We start from the raw sequence: 23,466 nt of genomic DNA, 5'->3' as shown, positions 1-23,466 counted from the left end.
TACAAAAACATTAGCAAAACTATACTTACATAGGACTGCATGGTTGTAACCATCTCCCCCCCCCTCACTGGATCCCATCTCCTCTAGACCTGTATAGGTCTAGTAAACAATGTAATCTAAGCTGCCACATGCAAAGCTTAATGGATAAATTTAAGCAAAACACATTAATGATCTCTACAGCTGACGTATACACAACTGATCATTAAATTTGCAACACATCAAATTGGTATGAAGGATACTACATGCATGGATATTTCAGCACAAATACAAAAAGTAGGTATGTATGATGCCATTAATATTCTGTAGCCAAAGAAAATTATGCAGCGGGATTCTCATTCAGAATTACATTTGGACTCGTGAAAGACATAGAAATGTGTACCGGCAAGAGGACACATGACTATTAGATAGTGGAAGGAACACGGTTTGTAGAGACAGCGGTTAATTGTTCCATGATGCTGCCACTTGCATTGGTCAGGATCCCGTGATTGTTGTCTGAATATAGAATCATTAGATTGAAGAGGGCTGTACTCAGTACCACACAGGAACTCAATGCTCCACGCGACTGGAGCCTGAGATGACAGATACATTGTTTGCGCCTTGAGTTTAGAAATGCCCTCATTTGCAGCAAGACAATTGCCGTACATAAAATATGATGATGTCTGAAGCAACACATCTGGCAAAATCATTGTGTGGCGACTGTTGCTGGGGCTTTCCATAATGCTGAAGGCAAAGACAGGCTTCCCGACAGTACTGTGTCCAATGATGGCACTGGATGCAGGAGTGACTCCACACATCTTTGCAGACAAGTCCCAGTTCAGTATGCAACATCATATTGTAGGTATCCACTTCTGGAGGCTCAGAGGAGAACAAACGTAGCTATATTGCATTCGTCATTGTCATTCTGGCCCAGTACCTGGTGTGATAGTATGGAGTGCCATTGGCTACACAGTATGGTCACCACATTTGGATAGCTGGTAATTTGGACCATAGCTGTTACATTTCTGATGTGTTATGGCTGTCAGCTGTGTCATATCTTTGGGTTTCCATTATTATATCTTCCAACATAATAACACAAAAGACTGCAGTTTGCCTGTGCCGTCCTGACTTACCTCTGTGCGGAGTCCTGTTTGAGTGTTGCCCTGACCAGCAGGCTGTCGAGTTCTCTTACCTACTGAAAACATTCCGTCATAGTTTCCCGAGAAACTAGCATGTCACCTTCATGAGCCATTACATTTGATGATCTCTGACATATATTTGAAATATCTGGCACTCAAGCTCAGTTTGACTCGGTGCCCAGCTTGGTGAAAACCGGAAGTGGCAGCTCTTGTTCACTAAATTTTTCACCATTTAGGCCCCAAATTGCCTAAGAATTTGTGTTCTTCTTACAATACTGCATGTACATAAGAAGTAAAATTTAGTTATTTATTACTCTTTCTATTGTTGCAATTTTAATGGCCAACAGTGGAAAATAATGCTATCTATGTACACATGATATAGCACTACAAAGTATATACTGATGGCTCACATAATTTACTTTAAACCCTATATTTACAGATTCTCAGTTACATTATAATGGCAATCCTTTCTGTATTACCAGGAAAGTATAATAGTCAGTCACTACAGCGTCAGATCGAAAATAGTATTGCAAAACAATTTTGTTTCTCCATGTTTGGCACAAGAAGTATGTGGACATACTGACCTAAAGTTGAATGATACACCACTTTTGAAAGGGTTACTTTCTCAGAAAAAAATTAATATAGTTTCCTTCTTGATGAGATTGATTTTTCAAATTATTATGGGTGTACAAAATTGTTTTTATTGCCACTGACAGCACCAGGAAAAATATGACTTGCTCTTTCTCAAAGAAGTAAAAAGGGGAAAGGGGGGGGGGATGAATTGCAAACACACTCTGACATTAACTGCAATTTCCCAGCATGTTTTTGGACATATTGTGCACATGATTTATGATTGCCTAGTGGATCATTTATAATGCTGAACAGTGTTGTCTTTAAAATGCCCAGAGATTCTGATGTTAGAGAAATGCTCTCTGTGATCAGCACTGAGTGCCTGGTCTCCTGCTCCTCACCTCATTACAAGCAATTATCAAACATTCCCTAAGTTGATGATAAAATTGCCTCACTTTTATGCATAATCTATTGTAAGTAATTGTTTAGTGCTTGTTCAGTTGTCAGGAAAGAATACCTTAATGAGGTAATGGGTTGCTAAACAGTTGTTCCTCATCCCACATATAGGCTGAAATAGTCGTTATTTGCAAATTTGTATAGTTTTTCCATACATGTATTTTCTTCTTTCTAGATGACATTTCTAAAGTAACTCGTTTACGCACTTACACGGATCAGCTAGTACATTATGACCATCTACCTAAGAGCCTTTATGTCCACCTTTGGCACAAATAACAGTGGTGATACATCATGGCATGGAAGCAATGAGGCCTTGGTAGGTCGTTGGAGGGACGAAAGTCACTTAATTCTCGTAAATTCTGGGGAGGGAGAAATGAGCTCTGATGTCATTTTCAACCACATCCCAGATGTGTTTGATCAGTTTTAAATCTGGTGAGTGGGGGAAAGGGGGCAGCACGTCAATTGAAACTCACCACTGTCTTCCTCGTGCCACTCCCTCACATTCCTAGCCTGACATGGTGCATTATCTTGTGAAAAATGCCACTGCCGTCGGGAAACATGATTGGCATGAAGGGGGGTGTATGTGGTCTGCAACTAGTGTATGATACTCCTTGGTCATCATGGTGCCTTGCACGAGCTGCACTGGACCAGTGAATGCCCCAGAGTGTAATGGAGCTGCTGCCAGCTTGTCTCCATCCTGGAGTACAGGCATCAATGAACTGTTCCTCTGGAAGGTAACAGATTCACACCCTCTCATTGGCATGTTGAAGAAGGTGTCAGGATTCATCACACCGTGCAATACTCTGCCACAACCCCAACATCCAGTGCTGATGGTCTTGTGCTCATTTCAGTCACAGTTGCCGCTGTCGTGGTGTTAACATTGACACATGCTCGGGTTTTTGCCTGTGGAGGCCCATTGTTAGGAGTGTTTGATGCACTGCTCGTATGTTCAGACACACTTGTACTGTGCCCAGCATTAACGTCTGATGACTGTGCCCAGCATTAACGTCTGATGTTAGTTCTGCCTCAGTATAATGCCTGTACTGTTTTATCATTCTGCCCAGCTTCCAATATTTGACATCTGTAATGAGGAAATTTATTTTATTTTATTTATTTATTTATTTATTTATTGTAAGGGCACAAGCAAATGTATAGATCTCCATAACTACAATAATTGATTCATCTATGCTTTTCACAGGATTTGATAGCATAATTCAGTTCATTCATTTCCCTTGTCTCCGAAGAGTTTAGGCTTATCATGTTCTTAAATTGTGAGTTAGGCACAAGGATTTTTTCCCTATGTACTCATTGGTGTGTGACACACACAGAAACAAGCAATAGTCAGTGGGTAACCTCTTAGGAGATACTTCTCAGTGGACTATTATAGCTGATGATTATACCTATGTGCTGTTCTTAGTGTTTCCAGTCAATCTGTTCAATTATCATCTGACTGGAAAATGCATGGTGTGCCATGTCATAACCATTTATGATAACTATCCTGGGTGGTGGTTTAGGAGATGTTTTCCTATAGCAAAACTGCTTAGATTTTCAAAAATATATTTTAAGATGCTTCGTTGTGCCTTGAATCTGGTTTATCGCTAGCTAATATTTTTGAGACCTCACGGAATGCAAGGTTTCTTCAGTTCCTTGAGAAGGAACTGCAGATTTTTGTGCCAGTGGTTATATTTGTGCCACCAAGTATTGTTTCAAAGTAAACGGATTACTAGTACAAACTTGCAAGAAAAGTATTCCAACGTTTAAAGACAGTCATTGTGTTACATTGTGGGTAAAAAGTGATACTTCTAGAATTTAGATGTACTGCAAATGAATAGAAGGAAACAGGAGTTTAGTGTACAATTTTGCAAATCAGAACATATTACTAGGAGAACTTACGATGAATGGAACAGGTCTTACAAGCGACAGTAGTTGCTGTTGTTGCTTTTTTAACTATTAAAATCCGTATATTACATATGATACCCACATATCTTTCAGTAACAGTGCAAGCATGAAGCGGGAATCATCCTATAATACATCTATCTGCTTTGTAATGGCAGCTACTTCATCTAATTTTTTTTAAGGCAAAGATCTGTTAGAACAAAAATTGTGTCCCTTTCCAGTCTAAATGCTGTGAAGGTGCTGTGAAACCTCTTGCCTTCCCTTTATGAAGTCAGTGTGTTGGTAAGCGCTAAAAGTTCCATTCGTAACTTACAGTTGCATGACTGATTAATTGTAGACAAGGACTGGGTGATTTTGCCGTGGTATTTGGTATATTAACAATTTTACATCCGTAATACTGTGGGTTAGTGTAGTAGAGAAGTTAATGATTTATGCTAGAAGGGTAACAAAATTTTTGAACATTTTTTACTGGCAAATTCCAGTAGCAGTAATGTGTCTCTTCTGTTAATTGTTATTAATATTTTAGCATACAACCACTAATATTAGGAACATAATCCACAGCAATGCATTTCAGGAGTCAATGCACTTTAAAACCACTTAAATATATCTACATCTACATCTGCATCTACATCTACATCCATACTCCGCAAGCCACCTGACGGTGTGTGGCGGAGGGTACCTTGAGTACCTCTATCAGTTCTCCCTTCTATTCCAGTCTTGTATTGTTCGTGGAAAAAAGGATTGTCGGTATGCCTCTGTGTGGGCTCTAATCTCTCTGATTTTATCCTCATGGTCTCTTCACGAGATATATGTAGGAGGGAGCAATATACTGCTTGACTCTTCGGTGAAGGTATGTTCTCGAAACTTTAACAAAAGCCCGTACCGAGCTACTGAGCGTCTCTCCTGCAGAGTCTTCCACCGGAGTTTATCTATCATCTCCGTAACGCTTTCGCGATTACTAAATGATCCTGTAATGAAGCGCGCTGCTCTCCGTTGGATCTTCTCTATATCTTCTATCAACCCTATCTGGTACGGATCCCACATTGCTGAGCAGTATTCAAGCAGTGGGCGAACAAGCGTACTGTAACCTACTTCCTTTGTTTTCGGATTGCATTTCCTTAGGATTCTTCCAATGAATCTCAGTCTGGCATCTACTTTACCGACAATCAACATTATATGATCATTCCATTTTAAATCACTCCTAATGCGTACTCCCAGATAATTTATGGTATTAACTGCTTCCAGTTGCTGACCTGCTATTTTGTAGCTAAATCATAAAGGATCTATCTTTCTGTGTATTCACAGCACATTACACTTGTCTACATTGAGATTCAATTGCCATTCCCTGCACCATGCGTCAATTCGCTGCAGATCCTCCTGCATTTCAGTACAATTTTCCATTGTTACAACCTCTCGATACACCACAGCATCATCTGCAAAAAGCCTCAGTGAACTTCCGATGTCATCCACCAGGTCATTTATGTATAATGTGAATAGCAACGGTCCTATGACACTCTCCTGTGGCACACATGAAATCACTCTTACTTCGGAAGACTTCTGTCCATTGAGAATGACATGCTGCGTCCTGTTATCTAGGAACTCCTGAATCCAATCACACAATTGGTCTGATAGTCCATATGCTCTTACTTTGTTCATTAAACGACTGTGGGGAACTGTATCGAACACCTTGCGGAAGTCAAGAAACACGGCATCTACCTGTGAACCCGTGTCTATGGTCCTCTGAGCCTCGTGGACAAATAGCGCGAGCTGATTTTCACATGACCGTCTTTTTCGAAACCCATGCTGATTCCTACAGAGTAGATTTCTAGTCTCCAGAAAAGTCATTATACTCGAACACAATATGTGTTCCAAAATTCTACAACTGATCGACGTTAGAGATATAGGTCTACAGTTCTGCACATCTGTTCAACGTCCCTTCTTGAAAACGGGGATGACCTGTGCCCTTTTCCAATCCTTTGGAAAGCTACGCTCTTCTAGAGACCTATGGTACACCGCTGCAAGAAGGGGGGCAAGTTCCTTAGCATACTCTGTGTAAAATTGAACTGGTATCCCATCAGGTCCAGAGGCCTTTCCTCTTTTGAGCGATTTTAATTGTTTCTCTATACCTCTGTCGTCTATTTTGATATCTACCATTTTGTCATCTGTGCGACAATCTAGAGAAGGAACCACAGTGCAGTCTTCCTCTGTGAAACAACTTTGGAAAAAGACATTTAGTATTTCGGCCTTTAGTCTGTCATCCTCTGTTTCAGTACCATTTTGGTCACAGAGTGTCTGGACATTTTGTTTTGATCCACCTACCGCTTTGACATAAGACCAAAATTTCTTAGGATTTTCTGCCAAGTCAGTACATAGAACTTTACTTTCGAATTCATTGAACGCCTATCGCATAGCCCTCCTCACACTACATTTCGCTTCACGTAATTTTTGTTTGTCTGCAAGGATTTGGCTATGTTTATGTTTGCTGTGAAGTTCCCTTTGCTTCCGCAGCAGTTTTCTAACTCGGTTGTTGTACCACGGTGGCTCTTTTCCTTCTCTTACGATCTTGCTTGGCACATACTCATCTAATGCATAATGTACGATGGTTTTGAACTTTGTCCACTGGTCCTCAACACTATCTGTACTTGAGACAAAACTTTTGTGTTGAGCCAACAGGTACTCTGAAATCTGCTTTCTTTCACTTTTTCTAAACAAAAATCTTCCTACCCTTTTTAATATTTCTATTTACGGCTGAAATCATCGGTGCCGTAACTGCTTTATGATCGCTGATTCCCTGTTCTACGTTAACTTTTTCAAATAGTTCAGGTCTGTTTGTCACCAGAAGGTCTAATATGTTATCGCCACGAGTCGGTTCTCTGTTTAACTGCCCAAGGTAGTTTTCAGATAAAGCACTTAAAAAAATTTCACTGGATTCTTTGTCCCTGCCACCCGTTATGAACGTTTGAGTCTCCCAGTCTATATCCGGCAAATTAAAATCTCCACCCAGAACTATAACATGGTGGGGAAATCTATTCGAAATATTTTCCAAATTATCCTTCATGTGCTCAGCCACAACAGCTGCTGAGCCAGGGGGCCTATAGAGACATTCAATTACCATGTCTGAGCCTGCTTTAACCGTTACCTTCACCCAAATCATTTCACATTTTGGATCTCCGTCAATTTCCTTCGATACTATTGCACTTCTTATCGCTATAAACACGCCTCCCCCTTCACTGTACAGCCTGTCTCTGCGGTATACATTCCAGTCTGAGTTTAGGATTTCATTACTGTTTATGTCTGGTTTCAGCCAACTTTCTGTCCCTAGTACTATATGGGCGTTGTGACCGTTTGTTAATGAGAGCAGTTCTGGGACCTTTCTATAGACGCTCCTGCAGTTTACTATTAGCACATTAATATTGTTATTCCCTGTTGCATTTTGCCTACTCCTGCCTTGCCGCGTCTCAGGAGGCGTCTTGTCGGGCCTAGGGAGGGAATTCTCTAACCTAAAAAACCCCCATGTGCACTCCACACGTACTCCGCTACCCTTGTAGCCGCTTTTGGCGTGTAGTGCACGCCTGACCTATTCAGGGGGACCCTACATTTCTCCACCCGATAGCGGAGGTCGATAAATTTGCACCCCAGATCTCCGCAGAATTGTCTGAGCCTCTGGTTTAAGCCTTCCACTCGGCTCCAAACCAGAGGACCGCGATCGGTTCTGGGAATGATACTACAAATAGTTAGCTCTGATTCCACCCCGCGAGCGAGGCTTTCCACCTTCACCAATTCCGCCAACTGCCTGTACGAACTGAGGATGACCTCTGAACCCAGACGGCAGGAGTCATTGGTGCCGACATGAGCAACAATTTGCAGTCGGGTGCACACAGTGCTCTCTATCGCCGCCGGTATGGCCTCCTCCACATCTCGGATGAGACCCCCCGGCAAGCAGACAGAGTGAACACTGGCCGCCTTCTCCGACCTTCCCGCTATTTCCCTAAGGGGCTCCATCACCCGCCTAACGTTGGAGCTCCCATATAAAAGCAGGCAAAAGTATTTGGACATGACGTCCTCCTCTTACTATAAAAACAGCATTACCTGCACACTGCTGACACACTACTCGGCAGCAGAAGGCTAACTGTGTAGATGTTGATGTAAAAGCAGCATTACCAGATTCCCTGCTCCACTTATGTTACTGCATATAGCACAAAGTGTTGCTTCTGTAAGGTGCTAAACACCCGTCACATCAGCTGCCTCTTCGTGCATCATTAGTTTTTAAACACACATACAGGTCTGACAGACTGCAGCTGGTGTGACCGGTGTTTGTTGCCTTACAGAAGCAACACTTTTGGAGAATGTGCAGTAATATGGATAAGCAGGACAGTGAATCTGGTGTTGCCATTTTTATAGTGAGGCAAGGACTTCATGTCTGAATAATTCTATTTGTTTTTATATTTTGACCTTAAGTGCTCTTGAAGTTCATTTTTCATAGGATTAACTTAGACACCCGATGACAGGAGCTGGACTCCTGAAACACACTGCTAGTCAGTTACGTTCTTGATATTAATGGTTGTATGTTAAAATATTTATGATGATTACCCTAAAAAGTGCTCCCTCTGGTCCTTAAGATGGACAATAGTAGAATGTGTCTTTTTTAATTTTTTAATTTTATGTTATTTTTTCATGGTTTACACAAAGTGGTATTCATAATCTTTTATTAGAACTAGTTTCAGTATTGCATCATCTTCTCAGTATGAGAAGATTTCAATTACTGACATGGAAAACCATATGGTAGGCCCTACATGTAAGATCATCACAGCTGTGCACACACAGAAAGGCAGCAAGTGTCTTTTCACAGAAGAGGGTGTGACCCATTAGAACAACAGGTGATAACTGCAATTTACAGTTGTCTACTGTTTTAATAGGTCACAAACACTTCTGTGTTAAAACACCTAGTGCCTTTTTGTTTGTGCGTAATTTTAATGGTTTTGTATGTTCATGGTTTCCTGTGTCAGTAATTGATATGACATATGAGAACTATTAATCTTTTTGTACCAAGATGATTGGTACAATACTGAAACCAGTTACAATAAAAGAATATTAATACAGCTCTGTCTTGTATTTCAAAAAATAATAAATTCTATCGTGCCACAAGAGGTTCTTTAAAATACCACAGAACAGATGTAATGTGTAAAATTATTATGTAAAATTTACTCTTTTTGCATCGAACCCATACAAGAAAGCGTGTATAAATGTGTTGCCCAGTATGCGAAGGGATAGGGAAAAAAAAGTATTCAGCGTATTTAAATGTTAATGAATTTTAGTATACTGTCTCTTCTTTATTATGCTTTTAACATATAATCTAATGACTGTTACTGTATTTCACACAATATTTCCCCAAATTGTTTGATTTATATGACTAGTGACTTTTTATTGTCTTTTTTGTCAAAATGTTCTTTTTTTGCTACATGAACCCATATGCGAAATAACAATAACGGCAATGCTCTCCTTGCTGTTAAGTGGCCCATGTACTTTTGAAAGGTCACTGTAAACTGTATTTATACAAGCAATGGAAAGTCCAGGTTGAAATAACAATAATATTAGGAAAAGGATAGTGATTCACCTCAGAGAGGTGGTGTAGAGTTCCAGATATGTGTAATGAAAAGACTGCCAAACATTTAGGCTTTTGAACAAAAAATTCTTTGAAAATTTCCAAAGGAGGACAGGGGTCAGAGACAGTGGTCATTTGTGTATGAATTGTGCTTGTGTAAATGTTACATGTGTTGTCTACTTTAGAAGAAAGCCTTTTCCCCGAAAGCTTAAATGTTTAGCAATCTTTTCATTGTGCCTGTCTGTGGCTCGGTGCCTCCTCTATGTGATGAGTAGCAATCTAACCTTTTTGTAATAGTGTTACTGTATTTATACTATGTACTTGACAAGCAATTTCATGCATTTAGGACATTTCATATCAGATTTATGAATTGCATTTGATTGAATTTGTCTTATGGAACTTCTGTTTGTTACAGCATGAAGTAATGAAAATTCTGAGTGTAGTTCAAATTTTATGACAAAAGATGATGTTTATTCCTCATATATGAAGCCACTAACTAATATTATTGTGATGTACAAATGTAGTAATTTGCATGATGACTGTTATTAAAGATTTTTGCATGCATAATAAGCATTTGAAGTAATACTGCCTGTAATAGAATTTGTGTTAAAAGTACAATTCCTGTCCTTAGCTGCCTGTGGTTAATTATGCAGAAATTGTATTGAAATGAAAGAATGATTGTAGAGTTTTTTTAATTTTTTATGCAGACTCATTAGCTTGCTTGTAATACAAAAGAAACGTAACAGCTTATAAAAAAATTTACATAATCAAGTGTGGTGTGACTGACATACTCAGAAAACAAAATTCTTTTGGGATGTCCTTTCCACCATCTGGAGATAATAAGTCTAGGATAAACAAAAAGCATGGAAAAGTGACTCTTCCATGTGTTGTTATACATATATACATCTAAACTCTGCAAACCACCATGAGGTGCATGACAGAGGGTAAATATCAGACATTTTGTGTTGGCTTCTCTTGTGCATACCACAGAAGTGAATTAAACTGACACAAGACATTGCTGTGGTTTGAAAATTCAAAACTGTATAACAAAAACAGGAAACATTAACAGCTGTTGACAGTATTCATAAACTGAAATATACCAGATATAATTTGTGGGATAATTCACAGGTTTATGTTTCAAAATTTTGCATGATGATAAACATTTTAGTAAAGTGGAGAAAAGAGTGTCATTAAGTAATAAAATTGAGGACCATTCAACAGTTCCCAATTTATCAGTGAAAATATTATTTTTATTTTCAGGGGGGGTAAATATTGTTTGTACATTTTTTACTTTATTCTTTGGATTTCCCATTGTTAAATAGATCTAACATTTTGTAAAGTAAGTGTTAGTATCCAAAACATTTGAAATATATACCTTGCTAAGTTGCCTTGTTAAAAGATTCTGTGTAAGTGATGTATAAAATGTTTTCACCAAGACAAAATTTTTTTAAATTCCTAAAACGTAAACCACGGCATTAATAACAGGAAAAATTCAAATGCATTTCTAACAATGGGTAACAGGAAATAAGCAAACTGGAGCTGCATAACTGTGTATCATTCAGCAAGCTGGCACGATGGTAACACAGGACTCTCATTTGAAAGGATTAGAGTTCAGTTTCCACATCAAAAGCCCTGCTATAGGTTTCTCAAGATTGCTTGAGGCAAGTGTTGAGATGGTATCTTTGAATAGAAAACAGCTGATTTTCTTTCCTATCCCTCTCCAAATCAAGTTTTGTGCTCCATTTCGAATGACCTTGTCATTGATGGGATTTTAAACCCTAATCATTCAGTTGCCAGTCTTACATTTCATTTTGAAAATGTTCCCGTACACACTGCAGATTGTTGTGTGTGTGTGTGTGTGTGTGTGTGTGTGTGTGTGTGTGTGCGCGCGCGCGATTACCTGCAGTTTTTTTCCTTCATTGAAGCATCTTAAAAATGAAATACAATGTAGAACAATCAGCTACACCCGGAAAAGAAATTCTCATGTAATTCACCAATTCCTCTGAAGATAAGGGTGTAAGATCTTGAAATTAAATGTGTTGTTGAAGTGAATGAAACTGACTGACATAAATAATTGTTCCAATTTGTCTTTTATGTTCATAATCATCCTTTGTGCCTTTCAAGTAAGTGTGTTTACAACAGGGTACGTAACCATAAATTTAAATTACCATTACAATAATTTTGTTTTGACAATGAAGTCCTTAAACCATTTCAGATAACCATGTTACACTCTTTTTACCTTTTAATATTAACTAATTTTTAGTCAAAGAAAATTTATGCTGAAAAAGTAACTACCGACTCAAAGTGCTGAAACCAAAATGTTATTACTGTATCAAGTACAAATTATTGTTGTATGTAAACTCAAAAAGTGTCAGTCATAGAGTTTCACCTTTTTAATTGAGAAAAACATTGAAACATTTACTGAGCAAGCAAACAACTTGTTGATCTCCTGTCCAAATCATAGGGGAGCTCCAAATAGATCACGTCAAGATCTCTGGGAGAAACAATCCAGAAATTATGAATGTCAAAGAGAGAAAGACATGATTGTGGCCTCGGATCACCACATGTCATTAACAGAATTCAAGCTGATCCCCAAAAGGTCCCGAAACAAATCATGCCTTTTTGATAATGATAAACTTTGACAGAAAAGGCTAGATCAAGTTATTGCAACTGTAATAATGCCGAAAGGTGCCCTATTGAGGTGACCAAAGAAGTTGCAGAAGTCAAAAGAAACAAAAAAATATGCCTGCTGGAATGGCACTTGCAAATCAGTCCCCAAGGAGAAGCTGACTGCATGGAAACAGTTTTACACAAAAAATGGGAAACTGATTAGGAAACCTACACAATCCAAAAGGCCCAAACAGCTAGAGTAATCAGAACTGAGAAAAGTTAATATGAAAAACCACCAGTTGAAAAGATAGACCAAAATCTTTTGAGAAATGAAACCAGAGAGTATTATAGATTCTGTAAATACGAACTCATGGGCTATAAGTTCCCATCATTATGGTTTCTGCAGGAGAACAGTACATTAGTGATTTCAGATTAGGAAAATTGTAACATTCCAGCAGATTACTTTAAAAAAACTACGGAACTGTTATAAACCAAAAAGCCCAGTTGAGATCAGCAGACACATTTTCTGGTGCCCAGAGTAGAGTACATCTAACAAAGACAAAACACACTGTCACATCACTCATCTCAAAAATAATAAAGCAGCTGGAGAATGCTCAATAGTTGCAGAACTGACTGAATCTTGCAATTGGGGGGGGGGGGGGGGGGGGAGAGAGAGAGAGAGAGAGAGAGGAAGCGGGGGAGGGAGGAAACTACCCAAAAACTGCAAAACAGCCCTAATATCCATTGCACAAGAAAGGTGGCATGAACAACACCTACCACTATAGAGGAACATAGCTGCCACCAAGAACCAACCCAATTCTCTCACTTTGTTCTGGAGCATTTAGAAGCCCAAGTCAAACACAAAATAGGGGAATACCCAAGGGGCTTTGGGGGAGGTTGTTCAATTGCCAAAGAGATCCACAATCTCAAAAGCATTATCAAATATTATACTCTAAGGTCTAGGCAGTATGTGTCTGTTTTTGTGGACTTCAAGAAAGGCTACAATTCAGTAGACCATGAAGGCTTGTTAAGCATACTTAATGAATTTAGGGCTGGTCTTAAACTTAGAGTGTTCATTAGATCCACCCTGGTGGATACAGACTTAAAGATAAAGTTCTTAGGATGCCTTTCAGATAAATTGAGATAAAAACAGATGTCAGAAAGGCAACGGGCTGTCTCAAATGCTTTTCAGCTGTGTTCTTGAAAAATTGGTTAGGACATGGCCAACAAGATAGATGGAAACAGAGTATAGAATTGGAACTAAATCCAAGGGAATCAGATCTATATGAAAAGGGGGCTGAGCAAGGATGCATGTAAGGAACGAATGTATAAACTTGAAATTGCCTATCAGGTGTCTTGCATTTGCATGATCTACAACAAAAAATGCATTCCACAAAATGCTAAGATGCATCAATATGAAATGGTTCTGAAGCCAGTAATTATGTACGAGGCCAAAACCCTTTCTATGAATTTAAATCTACATCTACATCTATACTCCGCGAGCCACCTTACGGTGTGTGGCGGAGGGTACTTATTGTACCACTATCTGATCCCCCCTTCCCTGTTCCATTCACGAATTGTGCGTGGGAAGAACGACTGCTTGTAAGTCTCCGTATTTGCTCTAATTTCTCGGATCTTTTCGTTGTGATCATTACGCGAGATATATGTGGGCGGTAGTAATATGTTGCCCATCTCTTCCTGGAATGTGCTCTCTCGTAATTTCGATAATAAACCTCTCCGTATTGCGTAACGCCTTTCTTGAAGTGTCCGCCACTGGAGCTTGTTCAGCATCTCCGTAACGCTCTCGCACTGACTAAATGTCCCCATGACGAATCGCGCTGCTTTTCGCTGGATCATGTCTATCTCTTCTATTAATCCAACCTGGTAAGGGTCCCATACTGATGAGCAATACTCAAGAATCGGACGAACAAGCGTTTTGTAAGCTACTTCTTTCGTCGATGAGTCACATTTTCTTAGAATTCTTCCTATGAATCTCAACCTGGCGCCTGCTTTTCCCACTATTTGTTTTATGTGATCATTCCACTTCAGATCGCTCCGGATAGTAACTCCTAAGTATTTTACGGTCGTTACCGCTTCCAATGATTTACCACCTATGGCATAATCGTACTGGAATGGATTTCTGCCCCTATGTATGCGCATTATATTACATTTATCTACGTTTAGGGAAAGCTGCCAGCTGTCGCACCATGCATTAATCCTCTGTAGGTCTTCCTGGAGTACGTACGAGTCTTCTGATGTTGCTACTTTCTTGTAGACAACCGTGTCATCTGCAAATAGCCTCACGGAGCTACCGATGTTGTCAACTAAGTCATTTATGTATATTGTAAACAATAAAGGTCCTATCACGCTTCCTTGCGGTACTCCCGAAATTACCTCTACATCTGCAGATTTTGAACCGTTAAGAATGACATGTTGTGTTCTTTCTTCTAGGAAATCCTGAATCCAATCACAAACCTGGTCCGATATTCCGTAAGCTCGTATTTTTTTCATTAAACGTAAGTGCGGAACCGTATCAAATGCCTTCCTGAAGTCCAGGAATACGGCATCAATCTGCTCGCCAGTGTCTACGGCACTGTGAATTTCTTGGGCAAATAGGGCGAGCTGAGTTTCACATGATCTCTGTTTGCGGAATCCATGTTGGTTATGATGAAGGAGATTTGTATTATCTAAGAACGTCATAATACGAGAACACAAAACATGTTCCATTATTCTACAACAGATTGACGTAAGCGAAATAGGCCTATAATTATTCGCATCTGATTTATGACCCTTCTTGAAAATAGGAACGACCTGCGCTTTCTTCCAGTCGCTAGGTACTTTACGTTCTTCCAGCGATCTACGATAAATTGCTGATAGAAAGGGGGCAAGTTCTTTAGCATAATCACTGTAGAATCTTAAGGGTATCTCGTCTGGTCCGGATGCTTTTCCGCTACTAAGTGATAGCAGTTGTTTTTCAATTCCGATATCGTTTATTTCAATATTTTCCATTTTGGCGTCCGTGCGACGGCTGAAGTCAGGGACCGTGTTACGATTTTCCGCAGTGAAACAGTTTCGGAACACTGAATTCAGTATTTCTGCCTTTCTTCGGTCGTCCTCTGTTTCGGTGCCATCGTGGTCAACGAGTGACTGAATAGGGGATTTAGATCCGCTTACCGATTTTACATATGACCAAAACTTTTTAGGGTTCTTGTTTAGATTGTTTGCCAATGTTTTATGTTCGAATTCATTGAATGCTTCTCTCATTGCTCTCTTTACGCTCTTTTTCGCTTCGTTCAGCTTTTCCTTATCAGCTATGATTCGACTACTCTTAAACCTATGATGAAGCTTTCTTTGTTTCCGTAGTACCTTTCGTACATGATTGTTATACCACGGTGGATCTTTCCCCTCGCTTTGGACCTTAGTCGGTACGAACTTATCTAAGGCGTACTGGACGATGTTTCTGAATTTTTTCCATTTTTGTTCCACATCCTCTTCCTCAGAAATGAACGTTTGATGGTGGTCACTCAGATATTCTGCGATTTGTGCCCTATCACTCTTGTTAAGCAAATATATTTTCCTTCCTTTCTTGGCATTTCTTATTACACTTGTAGTCATTGATGCAACCACTGACTTATGATCACTGATACCCTCTTCTACATTCACGGAGTCGAAAAGTTCCGGTCTATTTGTTGCTATGAGGTCTAAAACGTTAGCTTCACGAGTTGGTTCTCTAACTATCTGCTCGAAGTAATTCTCGGACAAGGCAGTCAGGATAATGTCACAAGAGTCTCTGTCCCTGGCTCCAGTTCTGATTGTGTGACTATCCCATTCTATACCTGGTAGATTGAAGTCTCCCCCTATTACAATAGTATGATCACGAAACTTCTTCACGACGTTCTGCAGGTTCTCTCTGAGGCGCTCAACTACTACGGTTGCTGATGCAGGTGGTCTATAGAAGCATCTGACTATCATATCTGACCCACCTTTGATACTTAGCTTAACCCAGATTATTTCACATTCGCATTCGCTAATAACTTCACTGGATATTATTGAATTCTTTACTGCTATAAATACTCCTCCACCATTGGCGTTTATCCTATCCTTGCGGTATATATTCCATTCTGTGTCTAGGATTTCGTTACTGTTCACTTCCGGTTTTAACCAACTTTCCGTTCCTAATACTATATGCGCACTATTTCCTTCAATAAGAGATACTAATTCAGGAACCTTGCCCTGGATACTCCTGCAGTTTACCAATATTACGTTAACTTTTCCTGTTTTTGGTCTCTGAGGACGGACGTTCTTTATCAACGATGATAATGTCCTCTCTGGTAAGCCGTCAGGTATTTTATCGTTTCGCCCAAGGGGGGGTCCCTCTAACCTAAAAAACCCCCGTGTGCACGCCACACGTACTCTGCTACCCTAGTAGCTGCTTCCGGTGTGTAGTGCAAGGTGTCCTCAAGAAACTGGAGAAAGAAAGAGTGCAGAATCATTAGGGCAGTCACGGACTCCAGTTAGAAGAATGATAACCACCAAAGAAGATCAAAGTAGAAAGTTCATGATAAAATAAAAAATAAAAATTCAATTTTATTCTGCAAATGATGTGTTCAATTTTATGACCACCTCAAATGAAAGGATGGGAACAGTTTGCCCAAGAAAACCTTTCCCATTTTTATATTCAGACACCAAAACCACAATACCCTGGTATAGTACTGCCAAAGAAGACCTCAGCCTCCTACAAATCAGATCAAAAGATGCCTGTGACAGGGATCTCTTCCATAAGTATCTATTGATGAATGGTCTACACTGAGATGAACAACTGAAAGAAGAGGCGGTGCCCTTTGGATGGAGGAGTGGAAGCAAGCCCACTCACAAAGAATGCAGAAAATGTGGGCTTCAAAGAAAGCAAATTTTGCTGCCAAATGTTACATTATTATTATTATTATTATTATTATTATTATTCTCCAGATGGGATAAGGGAGCAAAGCTGTGGCAGGCTTTGGTTAAGGAAGTTACATTCACTCTGCTGGTATTGTTTAGAACAGCCATTAGTTGCAAACAGATAAACAGGTCAAAAGAAGCAGAACCTATTAGAGCAGATGCGTGAGCTGTCAATTAACCTCATAGCATTCTGTTTACCTATTTGTGTAGAAAAGACCAGTGACCAGTCACTGTGAATAGTCACAGACATAGCCCACACCATCAGCACAATATCATGCTAAGTGCCTGCTTTGGAAAATATTGGGAACTTGAAGATATTGAAACTTGTTCCACTATTTCATTGATGGTATATTTTTCAACATTTGCTAAACCTTGCTAACCACCTGTTTCTGAATTAATAATCAACGTCTAGTTTTTCTTCTCTCTTACTTAGCCTTCCCCTCTCTCTCTATTTAACATTTGAATTCTCTCCCCACTTCTATAGCTTTTATTTAATTATATTTTATCTTAAAATTTCAACTGTCTCGACACAGGGTTTGTGGTGAAACACTGCAAATACTGTATAAGAAAACACCTTTCTTTTTCTTTTAAGTTGTATGTCTGCAACTCAGAGTCAGATAGTTCCTGTTTCAATAGATGGAAGTTGTGCAGGCACTCACCCCTAAGTGGTGTCTCCAATTTCTGCTCATAACTTCATTTTAGATTTAGACCGGTTCTTGTTGGTAATTTAACAGTTGGGTGATATTTCTTAGAGACATGGGAATTCTTTTAATGTTGCAGAGACATTGAGCTAATATTTATGTATGATTGGTTCAATAAAGACTATGATAAAATGCTGGCGTAATAAAAACTGTAGGATCTCAGCTATGCATGTGTCCTTCACTGGACAGTTGCTAATAATGTGATACTTGATGATAATGTAACCAAAATTATTATAAATGTGTAAAAGATACTTAATTTGTTTCCGTTTTAAGTATTATTTTATAAATTGTGTGAAAAACTGAGATATTTCTGCTTACAGATGTTGTACATATTTTTGTACTGAAATTCGTATAGCTATTTCAGAAACATATAACCAAATAAATTAAACTATAATTGTTATGGTTTTATTAATTTCATTTTAATATAGTTAATTGTTTGCTGTCTTGGTCTTTCCTCCACTGTTCAATATTCAGGTCATCTTCATGTTATTTAAATAACATGGTGAAGGAATGAATAATCTGTATTTGGTTGATTGGTTTACTAAACTCTTGCATATCCCTGGAAAAGAGAAGACTCATGTCAAATACTTTTTAAAGAACAGTTAGATTCTTGGGTCTTGTAAACTTTCCAGGGAAAGACAACAAAAGAGGGAAAAGATCAAAGAGTCTTCGAGAACTGAGCTGCTATAGTGGACCAAGCAAAGGTACTGGCAAAATAATAAGCACAAATAAGTCACTAGCACTTACTTTGGATTTCCCAGTTGGATTACACTAATTCGCTTATGTTGCAGGTTTAAGAGGAAGTCATTGGCATAGTTGGGTGCTTTCGGTAATAATCTTAGTGGTACATTGTATCTGCTATTCTGAATATTCCAAAGAACATAGAGGGCTTGTTATTTCTCTATATACAGTGCTCTTCTTGTCTTTTGAACTACATTGGTGGGAGAAGGGAATGGAAACTTATGCTTTATCTGTGGCTTTCACATGTGACAATTCTACCTTTCCATAGAGAGAGCCTATATGCCAATGACATTAACACACTTTACACACTGCACATGAAAACTAAATCTTCTGGTGTAATGGCTTTTCTTTCCTGTTCACTTGTTAATAATTTACTCCATTTCTAAGTGAGGAGCTTTTTGTGTCATAATGCATGCTCACTGTTCTGCAAAAAATTATAATTTTCAGTTTTTTGTTATTAAGGAATATTCTTGAGCATCTAGTTTCCTTTCTGTGTTGTAAAGAATTTTAGAAGACCTATTGCAAAGATTTAATGACATAGCTTTTGCACATAGCATATTTATAAATGTCAGTCTGTTATCAGGGTAAAGTGATGATTTAAATGAATTTATATTAAGTGCTTTTTAAAGTCACTATGACTTTGTTCTTGCATGTATTTGTCTTTAGTTTGATTTAGAAGCAGCTAAAAGTGTTATAAGACCATAGCAAGGATTTTTCTTCTTTAATGTAGGTAATGCATGATTCTGAAGAAAACTGTTATTTGGGTACAGAAGCATTAGTTTCTAATTGTTTGTTTGTTTTCTTAATTAGCTTTCAACTTTTTTAAGTGTTAATACTGTGTATAAAGTATTTTTGTAAAGCATCACAATTTAAGTTCTTAAATTTTACTCTGAACTTGACTTCAGATGGCACTAGATTACTTAATTTTACAAGATAAGCATTACTTTTGTGGTACAAAATCTCATGAACTTGTAAAGTTTTAATGTGATGTTGTTAACAGTCAGCTTGGAACGCTGGTGTAGACTCCGTGGCAATCTTCTGTTTTACTTCAAATCCAGAGAACAGTGGTCCGAACCGCTTGGTGTTATAATTCTTGAACAGTGTTCCATAAAGGTTGATTCACCGTCTGTTGAAGGGCCATATGGGTTCCACCTAGGTAAGTTATACAGTCTCTCTCTCTCTCTCTCTCTCTCTCTCTCTCTCTCTCTCTCTGTGTGTGTGTGTGTGTGTGTGTGTGTGTGTGTGTGTGTGTGTGTGTGTGTGTGTGTGTGTGTGGAGTTGTTTGGTTCATATTCCATTAAATTGTTAAAATAGAAAACAAAAAAATAAATAAAAAACAAAATGACCTTATTCCAAATAAAATTACAGTATAATCTTAAAAAATAAAGCAGACATCAAACTTGAGGGTTGAATACCTTGGCATTTCATGTGGCCTTATTATATTTTAGGTATCACTCACTTCACCTACCACCTTGAGAAACAAATCACAGTTTACACATTGTCTTCCAGAGAAGCAGCTACTGAGTATTCTTACTCAAGAGGAAGTTAATCTGCAATATTGTGCTGGTTTTATTTTATAGCCACACAGCCAGTGTGTCAGATGTATTGAGAAAAGCAGCATCTTAGGTGATGACAGTATTTGGAGATTTCGGGGGGGAAAATATCAGTGAAGAACAGTAATGAGTAAGAAGCAAGGCCAAATTACCAACTTTGTCAAATGTTTAAATTACAATAGAAAAAAAATGTTACTATGGAACTATTGTGATATAGATTACACCAGAACTTTTTTCATATCTTGAGGAAACAGTCTTTACAACATAGCATAAAGCAGCTGCACAAATCTGAACAGCCTTCAAACTCTGACCATCACTGAGAACCTTTTCATAAAATGGAAATGGTGCTTCTACTGTGTCATCTGAGCTATGTTATTGAGGTACTCACAGAATCATCCTGCATCTTTTCTTTTGATAGATATACAAAAAAGGCTATGCATTAAAATTCCATGCTTAAACTGGTTAATTAAGATGGGACAGAATGGCTGGCCAGTACTTAGGTACAGGAGATGAAGTTACAGAACTGTCATTACACATTTAAAAGTAAAAATGCCAGTACTAACTGTGGGGGCTATATGTCCTGACCTCGGTGAGAAAGAGGGATATGTTGTGGAAGAATAGAAAGTAGTGGTAGTTCAATTCACTCCCAGAAGAGGATGAGGGAAAAGAAAAATCTGTTAAACAGAGAAATTTCAAGAGTCTCGAAGTTTAGGGACAGCCCCATTACTCAATTGTTTGGTGGAGCAGTGGCTACAGTGTTTGCTTGCAGTTGGTTGAAAGTACCCAAATGGGAAGGCACCAAGCAGGCAATGTGTTTCATAGCAATTAATCAAAGCAGTTGTGTCAAATCCTGATGTGAATGTAAGTGTAAAATGCACAGTGTATTAAAAAAAAAGATGTGATGGTGATTCCAAGAGATTTAGTGGAACTATAAAAATAATTTGATTGCATATCTTAAATAGTCAGAATTACATTGCTCTATTGTGTGAATAGAACGTAACATCTGACCACTAAGTGTTTTCTGCATCTGTAACAGAACTGCTTGTGATGAAGACATGCTCATTGGCTTCATCAGCCCCAACAATCTATCATGTTGCAATCTAACCTCAACTTCAAGCTGCACTACGGATCTTTGTGTAACTACTAATTTCATTACAAAATAGTAATACAACAATGCAGAAGTTATTATATGCACCATAGAGATAAAAGTGCTGTGGCCAACACTGCCTCAATTCTAGACTTGCACACACAGAGGTTTCCCAGTTGTGCTGAAGACAGCAGTTTGAATACTCCTTTGTTCTTGTTGTCATTTTCATAATTCTCTTTATGTACTGTGGTAGAGTATTTTGTCAGAGAGAACACATAACTCCAAACAATGAAAGTAAATTCACTGCAGACTAATAGTATGTATCATTACTTTTGTTACTAATTTGATATAAAAATAATTACAATTTGTGTAGAACTTTAGCAAAAAATTAAAGTATATTCTTAGCACTTGTCATCAATGCAGCTACTGAGGTAAGAGGCACTCTGGAAAGTTTACAGACTTCCAGGCTTGCAGGTGAAAAGCTCTCGGGTTTCCAGTCAGGTGGTAGTGTTAAAATACCATGACATTTTGATGAGTGCTGTACTCATTATCTTTCAGTGAAGTGTTGAGATATGCATGTGCTATGATATTTATGCTGCTGGAGTGCACCCCTCCACCTGGCTACAGGTGGCCATGTACTGTGAACGCCAGTGGGGTGGAGGAGAGGGGGGGGGGGGGGGGGAGGATGAAGCTGCAGTGATGGAGGTAGCCGATGCTCCTTTTGGATCTCTGTGTCGGCATTCCGGATATGTCTTGTAAGTTGGATGGTGCCTGTTGCGCTCTGTCACATTCCTGTTAATGTTGGATTCTATGCCACACTTAGTTGGTGTCCTTTGTCTCTGTTGACAAAATTTTTGTGTACCCATATGTGTATGATGCTGTCTCAATTGCCTGTTGCTTGACAAAGCACTTTGGTGCTCTGGAAGTCGAAGATGTGATCTTCCTGGAGGCTAGGCTTTGCTATTGCTGATTTTTCCATCTGTCCGTTCCACATGGCTGATGTGTTCCTTGCAGCATTTTGAAATATAGTGCTGCATTTTCTCAATGTTCTGTCAACGATATTCACATGTGATACTGTATTTTTCTGGTATGTTCATTTTTAGTGGGTCTTTCGCATAGCCAAGCCATTCTTTTGTCTTTGGCAGTGGTCGGAAAACAGTTAAAATGATGAATTTTTCGAGTGGAATAGGGCACAGACGGTAGTGGGCACACTGCTAGGATAAATATTACAGCAGCCACATATCTTGATATTTTGCCAGAAGGTGCTGGTGTGACACTCATTGAAACATTGCAGTATTATAATACTGCCACCTGACTAAAAGCCAGAGAGCTTTTCAATAACAGTAGATTCCGGGAGAGCCTACATTCACATTTCTTGGCTTACTGTTGGTGATATTTCATTTCAAAGAAGGGTCATCAGTAGTAGCATACATTATTAATAGCTCACACAAGTTTTTCCCAGCATAATGGGAGGATCTTAGCCCATCATTTGTGTGACTGTGTGCTTGATGTAGACTGAGCCAGCAATGGAGTTGAAATGAGATCATGTCTGCATGCTGATCGTTTTATGGTCTTAGAGTAGACCAATTAAAATCAGTATTTCTAACATATACAGAAGGCTTTTGGTAACTCTTTACCTTCGAAAAATGAGATTAGACACATGAGAAACTTGTGAAGACAAAAGTTGTTACAACAGCTGAGAGCAACTGCTTATCAAAACATCAACTGCAGTATTGGGATCATACTGGATACAGTTCATAAGATCCTCCTTGAGGACCTTCAGATTGAAAAGATTTATAGTATTTGGATACAGCGCCTTCTAAATGCAGAGCTGAAATCACTGACTCTTGACTTCTGCCTACACATTCTAGAAAAATGTGATTCTGGATGATTCAAATGATGTAGTTAATACAATAGTTGGTGAAACTTGGCTGTACCGATTCTGCTCTGAAACAATCATCACGTGTTTGGCTCGTCCCAGAAGCATCCTGTCTAGCAAATGTGGAAAGAGCATGAAGTGTGGGGAAAAGGTTGCTTTGCATTTGCTTGTGGCATCACTACTGTCATTGTAACAAGATAGTAACTTAAGTTTGCTGTTCTGGAGTTTACCTGCACATACACTTACGTGTGCAGAAATGAGGAATATTCAAAATAAGGTATGTACAGGCCGTTGTTTTATCATGATAATATATCA

General features: G+C 38.8%; 1 protein-coding gene across 1 annotated transcript in view; it reads left to right on the top strand.

Moving 5' to 3' along the window:
• The window catches only part of LOC126188852 (inositol polyphosphate-4-phosphatase type I A), a 260,606-nt gene that overhangs the window by 12,977 nt on the left and 224,163 nt on the right, over positions 1-23,466 (top strand). Inside the window, exons 3-4 of the mRNA XM_049930493.1 lie at positions 18,524-18,595; positions 19,633-19,788. Of these exons, the coding sequence (XP_049786450.1) occupies positions 18,524-18,595; positions 19,633-19,788 (228 nt within the window). The remainder of the gene's footprint in view (positions 1-18,523; positions 18,596-19,632; positions 19,789-23,466) is intronic.

Source organism: Schistocerca cancellata, chromosome 5 (assembly GCF_023864275.1).
Source record: "Schistocerca cancellata isolate TAMUIC-IGC-003103 chromosome 5, iqSchCanc2.1, whole genome shotgun sequence".
In the NCBI taxonomy this organism is placed as follows: domain Eukaryota; kingdom Metazoa; phylum Arthropoda; class Insecta; order Orthoptera; family Acrididae; genus Schistocerca; species Schistocerca cancellata.
This window is presented reverse-complemented; position numbering and strand designations above follow the sequence as displayed.